The following is a 20,177-nucleotide window of genomic DNA, read 5'->3' as shown; positions in this document are numbered from 1 at the left end:
CGCTTGCTTAACACTTGTTTTACAACAAATACGTGTGGAAAAACGACAAAAAAAAGCGGCGATAGTGACGATTGGTGGTCAGCTGTTGTAAGCGAAACGGTAGCTACAAGCATTGTAATTGTATATATGCATGTATATTTGTTTGTATGTATGTGTTTTGTTGTTGGTTACACAATAATGAAAATCATATCGCTGTTTATGCTAATTATTTATACACATATGTATGTAAATAAAAGGGTAGATAATCGTGTGAATTTCGCTGCGGCACTTGAACGCTTGCTTATTGACATGCATAAACATACACACACACACATGTTTATAAATGAGAATTTTCAGCACTTCTATTGAAAATATTGTAAACACACACACACTTTTCATTTTTGCTCCTTTTATTGCTATCAAATGTTGTTGCATTCCTTTTTGTTGTACATAAAACAAACACCGTTATGTAAATAACTGAGCTTTAGTATTACTAGTATATCGCATTTATCGCCTGCTCGCGCCGCGCACCGCGCCCACACTGCATTTTGCACGCGTTCTCCAAGCATTTTTGCACGCACCTGCCTGTTTGCTTGCCACCTTGCTGCACTTACACACACGCACTTACGCATATGCACGCACACACACTTGCAGGCTTTGGCCTCGCAGTAGCTTATTGCATTTCCGCTGCCGTCGCACAACTCGCTGCGCTTCAAGTAGCTCTTCCTCTGCCGCGCACACACTCTTACTACTCTAACGCTCTCACGCCCTGCCCTCACTAACGGCACACACCTAATCTCACTCCCATACGCACCTTTACAGTGCATCACACTGTTCTTGCACTCGTCGTCATTTCAACTGCAACGTTCACTTCCGTTGCGTTGCCGTTGTGCTTCCATTAGTTAGTTGCAAGAACTTAAATCGTAATAAATATTTAATAGCGTTTTTTGTTTTCTTTTTTTTTGCAGTAAGCCCAAGTATGAGCTACGTCTCAAGTAGCTTTCCGCGCTCGGTGTGTTCGACGTACGGTCGCGTGCGTGGCGTGCCCAACCAACAGCCGTTTGGAGTAACACAAAAAGCGAACGCTCATTGAAGACTGAGCTGTTGTCGCTGCTGTTTCGCAGTTCGACGCGATTCGTGCGCCACCAGTTGATGGGTTCTCTAATCTAGCGAGCGCTTTAGTTTTGTTTTTGGCGGCATCGTAGCTCATTGTGTTCGTTCCGTTTGTTCGTGTGATATTTTTGCACGAGGTCGCTGTTGTGGCGGCGTTCGTAAGCTACGCCAGCATATACTTTCGATCGTTTGCATACCAATCGTGTGCGCGATTCTACGCCTGTTTTGCGGTCTCTGCAGCGTCGGTTGGTGACGCGTTTACGTTAGCCGCGGTGGTTTCAGCGCTGCGGGCGCGATGTTTGACGCTTTCTCACATGCGGTTACATATTTTATGCGAATAGCTAATAATGATCTGGAGTTGCCAGATTGCAGAATTACATGTAAATATGAAATAAACACGTGATAAGAGTCCGGAACACTTGGTTTAGGAGGCCACATTAGAACGGGTCGATTTGTTCATGTATGTATTCGGGAAACGTTTTCTGGTTCATTCTGTACAACTTTATTTAAGAGAGTACTAGTCTACAACCGGTTTCGAGACAATGATTTTTAAGATTAAGTTTAAAAAATCTGAATAATCGGTCTTGTAGGAGATATGTGTTACAGTTTTCCGATCCGTACGATTCCGATCAATGAGCAATAAAATATCAATATGCAGCTAGGTGTTAAATTTCATATCGCTAGTTCGAAACCTGACAAACAAGCTTTTATGACCCCTAAAAATTTCGTCAATAAAAGTGCTGGCTCGAAACCGTTTCAGACCCTTAGGTCCTTAGGTAAAGTTGTCCAAAATTACCCGCAGAACATTTCCAGCATACGCGATTTTCCGATTTTGGGTTCCCTGTAAATCAATCCTGTAAGCCACTCTAGGGCCTGAAATTTCTAATAATCAAATTAACGATCAGTGGGTATGATATTAGCCCAACCTGTGTTGAATAACTTGTCGGAGAAGCTTCTTTAAGCCGACCTATAGCATATGTAGGCCTTTGAAATGTGGAAACTGAGGTTCAACTATCGAAAATTGGACGAGATAACGAGCTCTTAAGTTTCATACAATAGCAAAATACTAGATTTCCGGTAATATTTCACAACTTTATATATCAAATACTAGCCCAACTTTGCTACTTCTCTTCAATTTCGGAATAATTTTTAATTTTTCCCCAAAAACTCTAACCGACTTCTGGCAACGTCGGAAAATAACCAAAACATACATAAATCAAACGAAAAAGCGCCAAAAACCACACAACCAGACGCAATCAGCGTACAGCTAGCGTCAACGTTAGCGTTTGACGAGCGCCAGCAACGAATGCATGGTCGTTAGAGTTCGTTTAGCTCACATGTCGAGTGCGTTGTACTCGTATGGCAAGAATCAACAAAAAAAGAAGCTTACGAGCGCGCAAACGAACACTTTTACTAGCAAGCTCGTCAAAGCATGGAACGCACGAAGGCCTATCGAGGCGTTGGCGATGGTGGAGAACGATGAGCGACCGGCTACGAATACGATGATTGCGACTGCAACAGCGCAACAAATACAATACAATAATAAAATAATAATAACAAAAGCAACAACATGTAAACAAAACAAATGCTGATAAATATGCAATCAAAGCGGTTTCTTACGCTTCTTGTTTTCTTTCTTTGGTTTTTTGTTTTTTTGATTATTTTAATATATTTTTTCATTGTGCTATGTTGTTCTGTGTGTTTTCTATATACTATAAGCATATTAATATTCTTATATATGCAATTTTTTTTAGTATAGATGGGGTTTGGAATATATTTCTACTGCAAAGGTCAGACTTTTAGTATACTCTTTGACTTTTTTGGTTCAGTTGTACTAGGATATTTTACTAGATTAGACAGATGACTTTAATTTTTAACTAACAAATTTTAAATTGATTTTTTTCAATTGATTGTGCTTCCAAATAGACATCAGTTTCTGCGATCTCCCCTTCATTCGACGAAAATATTTGTTCTGAGTTACTAAGCGGGCGAAACAACCAGACGGAGAATTTGAAATTCGTTCGCGAAAAGAAACCGAGCTTCGGGGAAAGTATATATCTTGAAATTTACTCCACCCCCTAAGGTTTACGAACATAACCACCCATTGCGCGTACAACGCATGCACTAACATGCAGGCTTTCTTATCACAATCGGCTAAGCACTTGCTATCAACTAACATCATAAATATCAAACGAGGAAGACCTTCCGCACACAATCATTTAATCGGCACTCGTCTACAAGCCCTCGGTGACAACCTACACAAAATGCTTGTCTAACTCGTGAATGACTATGATTTGCTTGCTGATAGCCTTTACGCTTCTACCAGGCACACACACACAAGCAAGCTTTTCGTTTGTCAAACTATTACCACATCAAATTAGCATTTTTAACTATTTTCTTTAAGCTGTTTTTTACTTGTCTCGCATTGTTTGTGTTTGTTCTCAGTCTTAATGTCCAACTAACACAAAAAACAAGCTTGCCGCCAAAGCCTTTTACTTCCATCATTTGTAGATTCAAGTGTGTGTTTGCTTGCTCGCTCTCTTTCCACATTTTACTCTTTCGACTCCCACCGCCACTCTTAGCTCGCGCTGGCCGTCGTCTTGACTTACTCACTAATGTAATATTTGTAGGCAACACGTGCTTTTATTACAGAAGATTGTCAAGATGCGTCTTCCCCAACACAATAACACACCTACGCAACCAACACAATTATAATATTACGTATACGTCTCGTTGCTCGCCTCATTCGCGTCTTCGTCGTCGTCGTCGTGGTTCGCACGGAGCGACGCGTTGCACTACGCTTGCTGCCGACGAGTGATGCAACCGATTCTTGCGTATTTGTTGTCTCTTCTATTGCTGGCCTTGTTGTTATTGCAATATGTATTGCATATTCATCACACACTTTTGTTGTGTGCGCGACGCCAATATAATAATAATTTTGTTTGTTTGCCTTTTTCTCCGACAGGGAAGTCAGAAATAGAAGGGCATTGCCATTTGCGTGCTATTTTTAAACGCCAGCGCAGCGTTAGTGGCGCGTTCTCTTTGCCAAAGCTGCGTGCGCTCTTTGTGTTTGCCTGCTCTCGGCCACTCAACCGAGTTGGCTGGAGTCAAACTTTGTTTGGAGGCTTGCTTTCATAGACCTTTTTTTCAATGTTGTATTGACTCTCACACATACATCTTTATATATTCTTGACTTTAGCATGCTTTTTATTTTGCTTTTTCTTTGCCTTTTCTTTTGTCTTTGTTCTTGTTGCGTTTGCCATGCTTTTTTCGTTGCTTTATGTTTACATTTTGCTTTGTGTGTGAGTTTCTTTGGCGACTTGTGTTTTCTTTATCCGCAAATACTACTTGTTTGTTGTTACATTTGTTATCCATATGGGTTTGCGTATGTATGTGTGCGAGCGTGTTTGTGTGCGCTGTATTGGCAAAAAGCAGCTGTGCAAGTTTTAGCTGTTTGTTTTTATTTTTGCTTCTTATGTTTTGTTTTGTTGTTTTGTTTTGATTGACTTGTGGTTTTTGCACACTGCGTTCTGTTGGTGTTTTTGCATATTTCTTGTTTTTGTTGCTCCTTTATCACTTTGCCAACATTCTCAAGACAAGCTTTTGTACGTGTTTTTTTTCTGATTTTTCTCATTTCTTCAGTTTTCGGATTTCAATATGGAATGTATTAGTAATTATGCAAAGTTCTTTTTTCACATTGCTGAAACGTTGCAGAAAAACTTTGACTTAAAGATTTAAGGTTCTAGCTGATACAATATTATCTAAACCTCTTGCATAAGGAAGCCACCTCGGTTTGGTTTCGATCATACTTTGCTAGAACCCCCCAACAGGAAATGATCTTGCTGCTTCTAGCTTCATTTCCATTTCCTGCGTTAGAAAAACTGAACTTTTTGGTTATTCTATCCCCATATTATTTATGGTCTTGAGATTTCATATGAGATGATTTAGCCATGTCCGACTTATATATATGTATATATTGTACATACGCAAACTAGTCCCTAAGTTTTTGAGATATTGAGCTGATGGAAACCTCTTTCAATTGACGAGATATTGAGCTCAAATTTTGCATACATCCTTTTCTCTCTAAGAGGCTGCTCATTTTTCGGAACCACCGATATCAGGCAACTATAGCATATAGCTGTCATACAAACTGAGCGACCAAAATCAAATCAAAGGTCTCTTTATACCCTCTTTTGTTATAAGAAATGTGGCACTGAAGTGTCCTACAGTATATGAGCTATAGGAGAAATTAAGGGTTTTTTTTTGTCTTTCAGTTGGTTTAAGTGTTTAATGGTTTTATTTTTAAAACACAATAAAAAAACGATTTCAGGAACGCTTTCTAAAGAATTTTCAACAATTTTTAAATTTTTTGTTTCGATTTGAGAGCATTATTTTTATCATTCCTTAAGCACATACAGTAGATCTTCTTTAACTCAAATCAATCCACAAAAAATTGTAATGGAAGTAATGGAAGGAAATTTGTATGCAATTTAACTTCTATTTTGAATTCAAGAGTTCGAGTTATGGAAGTTCAACTGTATTTGCAAAAATTATGAATACGTTTTTTGAAGCCACGACCGATCAATCACTTATGTTAGGTTAGATAAATATGCTGGTTACTGGCGTGATCACAAATAATCCCAATTGGACTGCTATAAATTGCCAGATCACTACCTCAACTTGCTAAATGAGCTTGCTATAGCTCGCGTCTCGTTAAAAAAATTTTAACTTTATAGCTGAGCGGAGTTTTACAAAAATATATGTATATAAACACATACTCACATACTTATATGTTTATAAATTTTCTGACCATTTCGGAAGTCCAACTACCTGTCATTTATGCAATTTGTGTTTTTGTCTTCATCTTTTTCATTCCTACAAATGTCTTCCTTATAGACCACAAAGTCACACATTTGCATACAAGCGCTTTACATGGTCTCCTTTGACTGCATACGACGTCTTTTATTCACCTCTTGTGCATATCACTCTTTCTACACCAACTATTTGCCATTCGCTGCGCACCCGTCCTTACATACATACATATTTATTTATGGCTTCGTTTGTTCTAATAGCCTTTTCGCTTAGGTCGCTTTGCCTCATCTCAGCTGTTTTGCGCTGCTTAAGAACTGCTGCCTACCGCTTGTCAGCAACTACTGTCCTCACACACCTACATACTTATATTATTGTATTATTGCAGTTCCTTTGTGGCAGGTTGTTTGCTGCCATGTTGCATACGAAGCAAAGGAACTAACTCGCCAACCGAACATTTCATTGTCATTGCCTTACTTATTGGCATTCGCTTTTTGTTGTTGTTTATATACCTGTGATGAGCTTCGTACTAACGTTTCACTTCCTATGTCATCCGCATAGTAGTCGTCGATGTTGTTGTTGAGGTATTTTTTTAACTTACAAGCATGGCAGTGCAACGACACAAAGCAGAACAACAACTTGCATGCATGCCACAAGTATACCGAGCACAGCGAGAATGTGCAGCATGTAGCGGGCAAAAGTCACAATAACAAAAACAAGGATGCTTATTTTGATAGTAACACGCGAACTTTTATGTATACCAGCAAAGAAGTTTTTCGTCGCTGCAGGTCAGTAATTTATGTACTATTTACATTCCTACGTGTATATATGTGTGTGTGTATTGTAAGTATGTATGTTTGTAGTCGCTTACATATAGAGTTTTCTAACTTTTCGGCGGTTTACTCGCTTAAAAGCTAAGCGTGTAGACGCTTGGAATGCACCACTTTTTGTTCATAACTTGTTAGTTGTTTAAAATTTTATTAGCAACTTGTATTGCTTAAACTAAACACAGCAATATTGTTTACGGCCAATTTCCAAGCCTTCATCTAATCACCTCAAACAATCATTAGCATATCACGAAAGCCCTAACTTCATTTGAGAATGTCACCAAAGCACCAAAAATATCCAACTACTTACTACAAACTAAAACTAAACCACCGCAAACTATCGAAATTCTTACACATTACCTTGTTCGTCGCACTCCACCTCCGCTCGCAACAACTTCTCTTTACTCGCAGCACTCGCTGTTCGCAAATTCACTTGCACTTCATTTCGCTTTCACGCCCGCATACAATTTTTGCACAACATTTTGCGTTGCTTTAACTTCACTTAACTTTTCCATAAACTTCACAAACTTTCTGTTTTCCATTGATTGCACCGTTTAATTAAACAATTTCGGCTCAAACATACACTTTATTCTATCAATTAATCCGTACAAATTCGCACACAACACTCTGTTCGATGCTTACCAATGCCATTCGATTCAATTTGACTCCTAACCACACGAAACGAGACAACGAACTGACCCAGCCAACCGCGCTTTTGCAATGTTACAATGCTGCCAGCGCTGCTATTGCACTCTCTCTGCTGCCGACAGTCGCTTTATTATCGTTGCATTCGTTGACATTTGGCGGTGTACTCTCGAGCGATTTCGGTAGCGTGAGCGCTACTGGTCGGTTGTATATTTGCTTTTGACTTTTTGATTCTTCTTGCTTGTAGTGTAAAGCTCTGTTGTTGTTATCGCTCTGCGCGCATACTTGTTTGCATGCCTCAGTGTGTTTGCAGTTGTTTTTTTCTATTAATTTTGTTTTGTTTTTACTTACTCGTTGCCAATTGTTTTAATGAGCGTAGCATTTATTCTCTGCGTTCTCTTGTTTACTTTGCACTGTTTTATTGCTGCTTTCTGGTTTAATGGAATTTTGAGTAAGTTTAATGCAAAGTGGAAATGGCAATGTTGACAAGGTATTCGGGTTCCGCATATTATTTAGCGACATCTGTGTGTGAGCTTACCGGTTAAAACGTAATTTAGATGATCTCCCTGTTTTTTTTTAATTATTTGTGATAAGCAAAGTTGTTGAATTGTTTTAAATTCTAATTTTGGTGGATAAAATAGTTTTATTAAAGAAAAAGAGGATTTCTAACGATGCAGGAGTAGAAGAAATTGATCAAAGGCGAAGCGGTATTCTTGATATTATCGTTATTGGAAGCTGGTCGCTGTAGAAGATGGACTTATCTTTCAGTATTATAGCTACATACGCCATTTCCTAGAGAGTTCTTTGGACAATGAAGAGTCAATCTTAAGGTGGAAATAGATCCAGAACCATTTGAACAACTTAAGATCAATGTCCTGGCTCCAAAGTTCACTTAAAATCCGGTTTCCAACAACTTGCGAATTGGTGCTTCCTTTGCTGATGATTCATTTGAATCACTGCCAATATTGACAGTATTATACAACAAAAAACGTTAACTTCAGTTATATGGAAGCTATAATATCCTTCACAAATAAAAATGTCAAATTCGTGAATATGTCTCATCAATTATAAAAATTTTCCACACAAGAATTTACTTTTGATCGGTCAGCTTCTATGGCAGCTACATATTTGTTACAGTGATTCGATTCCGATAGTTCTGATGAAAGAGCAGCTTCCTGAGCATTTGCCTTCAACCATTTGAGCAACTTAATAGATATTTTTCGGCGGAGTTGAAAAAAATCAGACATTTCATCAAATCCACTGACTTGCTGGATTGCATCGTTTTGCTTAACACACGAGAGCCCCATGGGCGGTCGCCTGTAGCCTGGCGCTCCTGCCACTCCCTTTTTAATCAACAAACCTCAGACGAAAATACAAGGTTCTATGACATGTCTTAGATATTTTATTCTGATTTACTATTAAAAATAGTTTATTAAAATCTATGACAAGTAGTATACAGTGGAAAAGACGTTCGTAAAATATCTTCGGATCTAAAATACTGTCGAAAAATAAGTGTAATCGCTAAACTATAGTCTAATTTAAAAGTGCAGATCTATTGTCAATTGAAATGTTAAAATAATAAAGTCAACAAAGCTAAGCTAAGCTTATGCTACACTTACATGCTAATAAAGCACTTTAAACTTTTCAAATTTTCACGCTTCTTAATTACAGTTATGGTAATAATAATAAAATTAGAATAATAATTGAAGTAATCATAACAAAAATAGTAAAAATAATAATAATAATAATTAAAATTATAAAAACAGTAGTAATAAATACATTGTAGCAAATTTTTAACAGCGTAAATGCAGGTCTGAGACTATGTCCACACGGCGGTCGGTATGAGTCCCTCTTTACTGGTGCCAGGCGGTTTTAGCACCTCTTTGTCGAGGAAGTCCAATGGCAGGTTGACTAGGAAACCCTGAAAATAGATGTGAAAACATATGATTAAGCGGTGTTATACATATTTGTATACAAATATAGACTTTTGTTGATAATTAGAAACTAGCTAGAGATAAAATTATTTTCAGTATGCAGAAAAAAAATACATCACATCAGTCATAATATTCCAAATATCCGTCACTTCCTCTCACCTGTATATTCGCCATCCGCTTCATAGCCATTTCCGGATCGGACTTAGATAGCGGCGGTTCCTCCTGATATTTTCGCAAATCTGCATACGATTTCACCTTATCAGTTGGCAGACATTTGAAGATCTCTTCGTAAAGCTCAGTATTCCGTGTGGCCGTGCGTCGCCACAAGCCATTCCAAAACTGATCAATCACCGGGTCCGTCACATCGATTGGCATACGCTCCGCGTCTGGATCGAGTAAGCCTAAATGCTCTTTAAACAGAAACTTGCGCAGCCGTCCAGCGAACACGCCGCTTGGATACTTTTTGCCATTCATGCGCCCATCTTCAAACTCTTCATCGGTTATGATCGCCGCAATTTCCGAATCACGTTTGCCAATCATGGAACGATCGTTGATGTTTGCCGAACCACATATAACAACGCGATCGTCGGCGATCAACAGCTTTGAGTGGACATAGATAAGCTCGGTAATGGGATTATTGTTGAGCTGTGAATTTGTGCGTAGACTGTGGAAGGAGATATATTCACCGGGATCTTTTATGCCGACCTCCTGCAGGCGTGTGAGTATGCCAGAGCGACCGCTGTAACAATACATGTGAACATAAGCAACTTACAAGTGGGAAAATATAATCAAATTACCGTGATATCGATGCGTAGTTCCAATGCGTGATGGCGCGCACCGCATTGCCAGTACTGCCGCCAACATCGCCCTCAAAGCCGGGCAGTAGCGGTATGATCACAAATACACGGAACGTCTTGCGCTCTCTATACACAACAAAAAAGTCAATTTTAAGGTTAGGTATTTGTTTATAACATTCCACGCCACTCATACTCACTTATGCGCGCGCACGATACGCTTGAACAGCGTTTCACCAATCTGATTGCGCACATTACCATACGCGCCCGTCGCGCCCAACTGCATTGTGATGAAGAATTGATTTTCGATGTAGATAAAATGCTGCGCCTTTGTTATTGTCTGTATGTAAGCGTCATGTATGCTCTGCTCAACCAAATCCTGCTCGATGAAACCGCAGCTCCATGAAGAAGCGCTGCGCAGCAGCTGACACGTAACCCGATTCTGACGCTTCAAGGTAATATTTGGATTTAGCCTGATGTTGTTGTAACTCTTTGGCATTAGATATGGGAAGTTGGCGTTATCACGCATCTTCTCCAGCTTCACAGCATTCCAGCGCTGTATGAAGTGACGCGCCACATCACGCGCCGCTGCACCCACTAAACACACGCCCACATCATGCCAAGGCATACGTGGTGTTGTGGAGCGGTCTATGATGTCGACGAGCGGCGCATCTAAGTTCATCCAGTCTTTGAGTATGAAGTTAGAGTAATCCTTGCCGAACCAATACTTGGCTTGACCATAGTAATCGTTCAGGATTTGCGTTTGGAACGGCGTGGGATCCTCTAGACCACCCAAGCGTCCAGTTTCCACCTCATCAATGGTGAACACAAGCTGTTTGGGATCTTTCAGCACATCAGGCGACTTATCGCCCGCGCCGCGCTCATGTTCGGTCATTGTTAGCCGACTCACTAGGTCTTTACCCTTACGCATCGCATTCGTGGTGATTTTCTCCAAAACATTCTTACGCTCCATTTCGGGTGTATTTAATTTCATGCCTTCGATGGCGATCTGTTCGCTTGTGGGCGGTGAAAGCAATTCAGGTATCACAAGTTTATCGCCTGGCGCGAGTGTACGTAGCTCAACCTCTTCAAATTGGGTTTCTTCGATGTTTGCGCTTAATTTTTCGCTTTTCTGTAGGTCGCTATTTACATTGGTGCATTTACGTGACGACTTCTGCGAACCAAAGGCGGAGTCCGCATCGTCCTTAAAGAAACTGCCCAGACGTCGTGTGCTGCCCGAAGCAGAGGCGGTGGATATGCTACCAAGGTCAGTCAGACGATGCCGATAGTCGTCCCAACGGCCATAGCAGAGATCCAGTCCACCGATGAAAGCGTAAGTCTGATCGATCACAACAATCTTTTCATGATGAGCCCAGAAGAACACGCCAGCGCGCGCATGATCTGGATGACGGAGAACCTATGTGTACAAAGCGGTACAAATGTTAGTCATAATTTTCTTTATACGAATATAAGAAATGTACCCTTATATTCTCGTGTGAAAGCCTCTGTTTGCTGTAGTAACTATTAATGCCCAAAGCCATTTCGACCTCTTTGTAGAGTAGCACGAACACCTTGATGCCCTGTGACTGTAGTTGGAGGGAGAAAGAAAGGAAGAAAGAGAGAGTGAGAAAGAAAGAGAGAGTGATAAAGAAAGAGAGAGAGAGAAAGAAAGAGAGAGTGAGAAATTTTACTTTCAAAATTGAGATTTTATCATCTCCATTTCCTCACCGCTTTACGATGTAGTATCTTATCCAAACGCCAGTAATCGCCATCCACCGCGGGCCGTTTCATATAAATCTCCGGACTCAACCACCAATCAGCGATGAAGATTTCCTCCTTTGCCTCTTCAAGCGCATCCGCTATGGCACCCATATAAGTAGAACCGTCGACATGCCAACTCGCTTGAATACCAGAACGCACCGGCGCGTAGGACATATGCGGGTTGGGATAGGTAAAGTCGCGCGCATAACTATTTGCGGTCTGCTTGAGGTATAGCATCCACTCTTTGCACTTTCGACGCGTCCAGCACTTGAGTATAATGTGACGGTTATTTGTAAGCACTTGCAGACCCTTACGCATGCCGGTCTGATAGATGCCAGTGGAGACGTCGAAACCCTGATCGAATAATATCACAGATCTACAAAATTGGAGTGTAAAAAACATCAATCAATAGCAGATAATGTTCAAAAGTTCAGCTGTTGACCTGATACCTAATGACTCCATCGGTGGGACGTATGTAGCCGAAGCAGGTCTCTTTGACGAAGAACCAACGATTACGCCATTTGCCGTACAGCACGTCCGAACAAAAGAAGCTGCAGCGCACACAGCACTTCTGCTGAAAGCAACCGAAGAAATTGCAACCCGCTTGCCCAGGACGCGTGGAGCCGGTACGCTTTTGTATAGCGCCCTCCTTGCCCTTGATGCCGAGATCAGACACAAAGGAGACATTTGAGACTTCAACGAAGTTCAGCTGTTGGAAAGCAAAGTTATATTAGATTCATGAACTTGCAGAGCCGAAGGCTTTTAAGGCTTTTCGACTCACCGTTTCGTGATGATTTCGATACAAGCTGATGTTCAGTAGATTGTACAGATAATCCTCCAATTGCTTGATACGCGTAGGCAGTGATTCGACAGTTATAAGTGATTCGGGTCGATTGGGAAAACGTGGCAGCTTTCTCTCCTTCTTCTTTCTCTTGCCCGTTATACCCAGATTTGACAGCGGACTATTGCTAGTGCTCGCCAAGACCATGGTATTGCTAGCATTACTGTTACCGTTACTTTGCACTTTCTGGCTCGTCTCACAGATCGTGGTCTGCGTCTGCGACAGCTGCATTGACTTCAGACGCGCCTCATCAGCCATTTGTATGGCTGCCTTTTTAATTGTGGCACGCTTCTCCTTGTGACTACGCATCGGGAATGGAATGTTCAGCGAGGTGCGGAAGAAACTCAACTGCTGATGCAGTGAATTGAAATGCTTGTAGCGACGCTTGATGGTCCACGTGAAGGGTCCATGCGTCAGTTCGATGGTATACCTGCACCGACAGAAAAGGAGGATACACTTTACACACTATACAATAACCGAAAAATATATAGGTGAACTCACAAATTTGGATTCAATAAATGCGTCGTCACACTGCGTTCGTTGTCGATTATGCGCACCTGTATCTCCATGCCGGGTATGAATACTTTGCGCTGAAAGGAATTGAATTTCATGCTCGGTCCATATATGGAGCTGTATGGTATCTCCGAAGGTTGCCCTGTGAATGCGCCGGCACCCTCCTCCTCATCGTCATCGTCGTCGGTGTCTTTGCGCTGTACCAGCACTGGCTTATCGCCGACATTCGACAATATCGTCACGGAATCGGGAAACGCCAGCGTCTCGTCATATTCCGAATCGACGAGCGAGAACTGAAAATCAGGCACGCAACGTGTAACCTTCTCCTCGTCATCTTCCTCTGCCAACTCCTCGGGTGTGTAATCTCTACTCTCACCATCAATGCTATCGGTGGCGTTGACTACGTACGCACGTGGTTGGGTGGAATCGATATTGCTGGTCATCGTAATTGCGCCACCGCCGTCAAACTGTGAATATAGATGTGGATAGTCTAGCTCATCATAGACGAGCGCAGGATTCGCGAGACCCGTCTCACGATCGATGAATTCGTCTGTGTAGAAAAAAAAAACGAGAGAGAAGAGTTAGTAAATAAGGATATTTTTTTTAAAATTATTATTTAAATAAAATTCAGGAGCAAACGTCAAAGTATCAATATGCTAGCTGTCATAAGCTCGTGTAGATAAAGATTTCCATTAGATAATGGTAAGTCTCACTTTCGGTTTCGACCACAGACAAGTCTGAAATATACGTCTCACCTGCTTAACCTAAATATATTACTTTGAGGATCCTATAGTCTACGGGTTTTGACCAAAAAGACTAATGCTAACTGAATAGCTGAGATCGAGTAGATTCTTGCAAATACAGTAAGTAAGTGATATTTCTGGCCTATGTAATTCCTGTACCTAATCACGATCAGCTATTCTCCGACGAAAAATTCTCAATTATCTCTAGAGAGTTAAACTGCGTAACGGCGAATCTGGAGAGCTATTATCTCCGGAGATATTGAAATTTTATCGCTCAGGTTGTTCGCTTGAGTCCAGCGGATGGTATGCCTACTTCAGCATTGAAGAATTTGCGGATAGAGGGACATATTTTTGACGATAAGCTGGCTAATATCAACTCCAGGCAAGTTTCCGACTTCGTAGTAAGTATGGGAAAGAAGCTGCTTCAATCTAAGTCTGGCGAAAACTAGCCAGTTCAGAAGAAAGTGTCTAAATGCTCCCATCTCATCTTCCTCCCTTCAATTTTGACAAGCTGCGTCCTCCAAAATTTGTGGCCTCTCGCGTCCAATTGCGAACAGTACGGGACATCTATCATTGCTGCCTTGTGAGCCTTTCTAAGAGCTGGTAGTTTCACGGACCTTTTGTGCTTCACTCTGGGCCGGAAGGCTTTCGCAAATCTCACAAGCGCTGGTTGCTGAACCAACGCTTACTGAGCTCGCGGGAGGCCAATAGATCCAGCGCCCAAGTGCACGACGACTGGGGAACAGCTGATGATGGATCAATGTAGAAAATTGCGTGACTTTGCTAAGCTCGCTTCAGTCGGGCATCGGTTTAAATTGGTGCCGATTCGGAGATCATCTGGAATATCAGTCTTCTGCAACCGTCGTCAGTGTTCATTTGTCGCCAAGAGCAACAAGAATATCAATCTCCTGCAAGTCTTCGTCGGTGTTCAATAGTCATGTCTCGAAATATGTATGATTACACCCACTAAAATAAAAATTATCGTACTTCTTGGTGCACCCTGTATATTTTTTAGCATTTTTTCATCACTAATAGGCATGAGGACCCCTAATCCATTTAATTTAAACAATTGACCCTGAAAAACATTTTCACAGTGCAACCAACTTTCTCAAAACGACGCTTCCCACGAGAAGAATAACAAGAAAAGAATCCAGCTCGGCGCATCTTGCAAGCAGTAAAACTGAAAGCTTAATCACCATAAAGCTAGTTGAACGCTAGAACGGAACTAGTTAATACTGAAAGCACGAACATAAGTGAGCCGACGAGCATTTACGGGATACACACATATGTTTGTGGGTGTGTGTAAGTAAAGAATGAAGAGCTCTCTATGCCCCAACTATTATGCTGTGGCAGCGAAATTCAACTACAAAATAAATTAAATCGGCCGGCTGATCTAATCACGAGCATCGTAAAATTTCGCATGGAAATCTCAACCAACTCGCAACGCCATATAATTGTGTTTTTTCCGCTTTGTCGGAAACCGCCGCAAACAGCAAAATGACGACATTGAATATAAATAAGCGCTTAGCTTAGTTTCGCCGAATCAGTGTGAGTGCGGCAGCGAAAGTGATTGGTGTTAAGCAATAGTGGGCGGACAAATAGTGCAGAAACCGCGGATCCAAGGAACTTGCAACAATACAGTTTTCGAAAAATATAGTTTTCCAAACATGAAGTGCGCCATAGCATTCTTATTGCTGGCCGGTATGCTGGCCATAGGCGTCAACGCCGGTAAGTATGCTACACAAGTCTATATAAGCCTTGAACGCCTGGATATTTCTAAACTGTCGCCAACTTTTTAATTGCTTGTGCTGTTGTTGTAGTGTTTGTTGAGTAAACAGCAGTAATACCATTTCAAATTGCAGGCAACGAACCGGTTTGCTCATATCGGAATACTCAGGGCGAAACGATATTCCTGAAATATTTGCCGCTACTGAAACAGGGTCAGGATTATGTGGACTTCGGTGTGGATGGCAAGTGTGTGAAGCGCGCTGTATGTTCGGAGAATTTCAAAACCGAAGTGGAAGAGTGAGTTGAATTTGATAATTAAATATTACGTTCGTTTTTTGGTAGGAAAATTTTTTCATACAAATAGTATAAGTTATAACGCAGCCAGGCCCTTGACCCAGGACTTGACAAGCCTTTGTATGAAAAACTTTTTTATTTGACAAGATATCTCAACGCAATTTTGTACAGATTGTTGTGCAAGGTAGCGCTATAGTTTTTGAAGATACTTTTAAAATCAGCTCACTATAGCATATAGTTGCCATACAAACTGATCGGTCAAAATCATGTCCTGGTATGGAAAACTTTTTTATTTATCAAGATAACTAGACGAAATTTGGCAAAGATTATTTCTAAAGCCGGGGCTATAATATTAATGAAACGTTTTTAGATTGGGTCATTGTAGCTTATAGCTGTCATACAAACTGATCGACAAAAATCAAGTCCTTGTGGGAAAAACTTTTCAATTTGTAAAGATATCTGCACGAAATTTGGCATAGATTATTTCTGAAGCCGGTGCTACAATGTCCGTGAAAATCTTTCAGAACGGATTATTATGGCTTATAGCTGTCATACAAACGGATCGAGCAAAATCAAGTCCTTTTAAGAAAAACTTTTTTATTTTTAAAAATATCTGCACCAACTTTGGCATACATTGTGTTTTAGGCCGGTGCTATAATATCTGTGAAATTTTTTTAGATCGGATCATTGTAGGTTAAAGCTGCCATACAAACTGATCGGTCAAGATTAAGTTCTTGTATAGAAAACTTCTAAATTTGACAAGATACCTTAACGAAATTCAGTACAGATTACTGCTAAAGCCGGATCTACTGTTTTCGAAACAGTTTTTTAGATCGGTTTACTATAGCATATAGCTGCCATACAAACTGATCAATCAAAATCAAGTCTTTGTAGGAAAAACTTTTGAATTTGATAAGATATCTTAACGAAATTTGGCACAAATTATTTTTGAAGTCGGTGCTATAATATACGTGAACATTTTTCAGATTGGCCCACTATAGCATATAGCTGTCATACAAACTGACCAATCAAAAAAATGTTACAATCTAATTATATTAGTATTATACCTTCGGTGCAGCCGATTTTTTCTTTTTTTTTTTTTGGTTTTTATTATTATTTTTCTCTTTTTTCAGTTGCGGCAAGTATCGCGTCACGTGCGGTAACAAAAAGACCTTCAATGGCGTCTTTCCCGGCTGCTGTGTCAAATGTTAATTGAAAAATAAAAAAAAACAACAACCACAAACAACAAAAAATAATCGCAGAATGAAATGAAGTTAAACGGATTCACCCAGTGCTTGTGCCATAAGTCGACTTTTTAACGAATTTATTCAAAAACTATACAAACGTTATTTTTTACTAAAAAGCTATATAAAATATTAGTACTTGAAGGTTATACTATTTAATTAAACATTGTATTTACTAATATTATACAACTTACTATATATGTACATATACTATTAAAATGTTGCACAAAATAAATGAAAAGCATGAATGTTTCACAGACAAAAATTTAATATTTTAATTTTACTCATATTTTATAAAAAACAATATTAATAAATTGTGAGTCACAATTTTGTTTTTTGTTTAATTTTTGCTTTTTCTCTTATTTTATTTTTTTAATTTTATTTGTTTTTATTTAAATTAAATTTTTGAATTTTTTTATTTTTTATTTTTATTTTTTTATTTTTATTTTTTTAATTTTTAATATTTTAACTTTTTTTTTGATTCTATTTTAGCTTTTTCATTTTTTAATTTATACATATATTTATTTTACATTTTTATTTATTTTTAATTTTTTATTTTTAATTTTTTTTCTTTATTTTAATTTTTTTTTTATTTTTAATTTTATTTTTAATGATTTTATTTTTGACTTAAATTTTAATTTTTATTTTTATTTTTTTAATTTTATTTTATTTTTAATTTTTTTTAATTTAAATTTTATTTCTTTTATTTTTTTTTTTATGATTTTTTTTATTTTTTTTAACGATTTTTTTATTTGAATCTATTTTTAATCCTTCTAATCGATTTTGATTTTTTTTTTTATTTTTTTTTAAAATTTTATTTTTTAATTTTAATTTAATTTTTTTTTAATTTTTATTTATTTTTTTTTTAATTTTATTTTTTTTTTAATTTTTTTATTTTTATTTTTTACTTTATTTTATTTTATTTTTTTTATATCTATTTTGTAACTTTTCTAATTTTTATTTTTATTTTTTAATTTTTTATTTTTTATCTATTATTTTTCAAATTTTTATTTTTAATTTTTCATTATAATCTTTTTGTTTGCTTTGTCCAACATTTACGACGTGTTTAAGTGCCGAACATGACAGCAGTTCAACGCCTTGCACTATACATACATATAATAAATCTGTGGCACATAACGGAGGTTATAAAAAATGACAACAAAGCCGAGTACATGTAAAACACGACCGCAGTTTTTGCAAACAAATTGTTGTACAACAATATAGTAAGCCATTTTACCGCTAAATAAATCTACTGCCGCCTCAATAAGCTTGGCCCTATGTGCGTATATACATATGCATGTATGCAGATGTGTGTTTGTGTGAGTTCAGAGCATAAGGTTGGGGTGAAAAGTTAGGGTCACGCGCAAAAAGCCCACAATAGACGGAAAGCAGACATGAACATCAACTTTTATGAGCGCATAAACAATAGCTACATATAAATTCATACATACATATGTACATATGTGTGAAAGAGTATGTGGGTATATGTGTGTTTATAAAGGTAGAATATATTCTTCGGAAATTGGTTTAAGCAAATTGCGTTTAAAAATCATTGAACATGAGTTCAATGAAGTGGTGGGTTGCTGACTGAAATAAGCAGTTTGTAACTATTCTGTAATAATAGTTTTACAACAACATTAAGGCGATAAAAAATATATAAAATACATGTACATACACATGCGGTAGCTACGTTCAACATTTTTCGAGAAATAAAAAGTGACCTTCATTTCACATGTGGCACTTACAGAGTGAGGAAATTACAAAAGCGGCTAAACAGCCAGAGAATAGTGTATAAAGCGTTTGTTTTAGTGTGAAATCAAGTACTCGTTAAGTCACATGTTGACAGAGAGCTATAAAAATATAATTATCAGGCACTTCTAGCACTTATTCTTGATGAAGCAAGCGCCAGCTGGTCATTTTTAACTCGTGTTATCTTTCAGCGGCATGGAAAAAATAATAATTTGAAGCAACAAAAAACAAGTTTCACAGTTTTACAACAACAAAAACACACAAATATATTCATACCTGTATATGTATACATACATATATACCATATACAAATACATACACAAAAACCGCAATTTTCTTGCGTAAGTCCAAAGCCCAAGAAAGAGCTGAACACTTAATACTGAGACAGAGCTTTAAAAATGCTTTTCATTCCGGAAGCTCTGATGGAGTGTTTTTGTGAAAATAAATCACGTCAGTAAATGAAAGGATCTTGCAGTCGCACAAGTTCTGACTATCGATCAGTGCTTGCTGAGCTCACTGCAGGTCCAATGTTCCAACGTCAGAACGCAACCAGGCAACTGAGAATGGACTTGAATACGCTTCTTAGTCTGCTCATTGGTTTTGAAGTTTTCAGCGATTCCGCTGTAACCAGGCACCCTAATATAGACGTTGCTATTGCTAATGTGGACATGCACTCTTTGACTTAACGGGTGAAGAAGAACACGCACTGTCGTCCGCCACTCGCCTAAGACGAGATGAAAGTAACTCTAAGTCAACTTAAGAACAACAAAGCCTCACGAACCGAGGGTTTACCGGCTGAATTTCTAAATTTGGTACTGCAGAATGACGTTGAGCACAACCATCAGCTATGTCAAAGTCGGAAGGGAGCTCTTGGTGCCGTTCAATGGCTTACGAGGTTATAAACAGGGTGACTCCCTCTCGTGCATCTATATTTAATAAATGCTGGGTTAGGTACTGCAGTGGCATAGTCTAATTTAAAAGTACAATGCTACTGGGGTAGGCAAATGATATTGAGATCATTAGCGCAGCCTTTTTGTGGTGAAAAAGTGAACGATCGATATCGGTATTAGCATAAACACTATCAACAAAGAGAGCCTAAAGATCAAGCTCAATTTAACTCTTAGCAACAGGTGCTACTTTGGTATTGGAAGGCAATAGAGAGCAGATACATATATCTCTCTCTCATTGAAAAAAAGTACGCTT

The 20,177-nt window shown here is 38.8% G+C and overlaps 2 protein-coding genes across 6 annotated transcripts in view; one reads left to right on the top strand and one right to left on the bottom strand.

Moving 5' to 3' along the window:
- Positions 1 to 8,752: 8,752 nt before the first annotated feature.
- The window catches only part of LOC120770202 (phospholipase D2), a 34,610-nt gene continuing 23,185 nt past the window's right edge, over positions 8,753 to 20,177 (bottom strand). For all 5 annotated transcript variants that reach the window (XM_040097447.1, XM_040097448.1, XM_040097446.1 and 2 more), the window contains 9 exons: positions 13,205 to 13,766; positions 12,644 to 13,133; positions 12,312 to 12,571; positions 11,830 to 12,238; positions 11,583 to 11,687; positions 10,302 to 11,518; positions 10,105 to 10,230; positions 9,467 to 10,046; positions 8,753 to 9,294 (listed from right to left, as the gene is read on the bottom strand). In XM_040097447.1, coding sequence (XP_039953381.1) covers positions 9,193 to 9,294; positions 9,467 to 10,046; positions 10,105 to 10,230; positions 10,302 to 11,518; positions 11,583 to 11,687; positions 11,830 to 12,238; positions 12,312 to 12,571; positions 12,644 to 13,133; positions 13,205 to 13,659 — 3,744 coding nt within the window. In that variant the 5' untranslated portion in view covers positions 13,660 to 13,766 and the 3' untranslated portion in view covers positions 8,753 to 9,192. The remainder of the gene's footprint in view (positions 9,295 to 9,466; positions 10,047 to 10,104; positions 10,231 to 10,301; positions 11,519 to 11,582; positions 11,688 to 11,829; positions 12,239 to 12,311; positions 12,572 to 12,643; positions 13,134 to 13,204; positions 13,767 to 20,177) is intronic.
- On the top strand, positions 15,495 to 17,326 carry LOC120770203. Its single transcript, XM_040097450.1, has 3 exons — positions 15,495 to 15,687; positions 15,822 to 15,984; positions 17,115 to 17,326. The coding sequence occupies exons 1-3, from the start codon at positions 15,627 to 15,629 to the stop codon at positions 17,191 to 17,193; spliced, it is 303 nt and encodes a 100-aa protein (XP_039953384.1). The 5' UTR covers positions 15,495 to 15,626; the 3' UTR covers positions 17,194 to 17,326.

Source organism: Bactrocera tryoni, chromosome 3 (genome assembly GCF_016617805.1).
Source record: "Bactrocera tryoni isolate S06 chromosome 3, CSIRO_BtryS06_freeze2, whole genome shotgun sequence".
Lineage (NCBI taxonomy): Eukaryota > Metazoa > Arthropoda > Insecta > Diptera > Tephritidae > Bactrocera > Bactrocera tryoni.
The sequence above is the reverse complement of the archived record's forward strand: the minus strand, read 5'-3'. Positions and strand labels throughout refer to the sequence as shown.

Bases quoted from the DNA above. Each gene is read 5' to 3' on its own strand.
- LOC120770203 (XM_040097450.1), top strand. From the start codon at position 15,627: ATGAAGTGCGCCATAGCATTCTTATTGCTGGCCGGTATGCTGGCCATA. The intron at 15,688-15,821 runs GTAAGTATGCTA...TTCAAATTGCAG, and splicing joins GGCCATAGGCGTCAACGCCG to GCAACGAACCGGTTTGCTCA. The intron at 15,985-17,114 runs GTGAGTTGAATT...CTCTTTTTTCAG, and splicing joins TTCAAAACCGAAGTGGAAGA to TTGCGGCAAGTATCGCGTCA.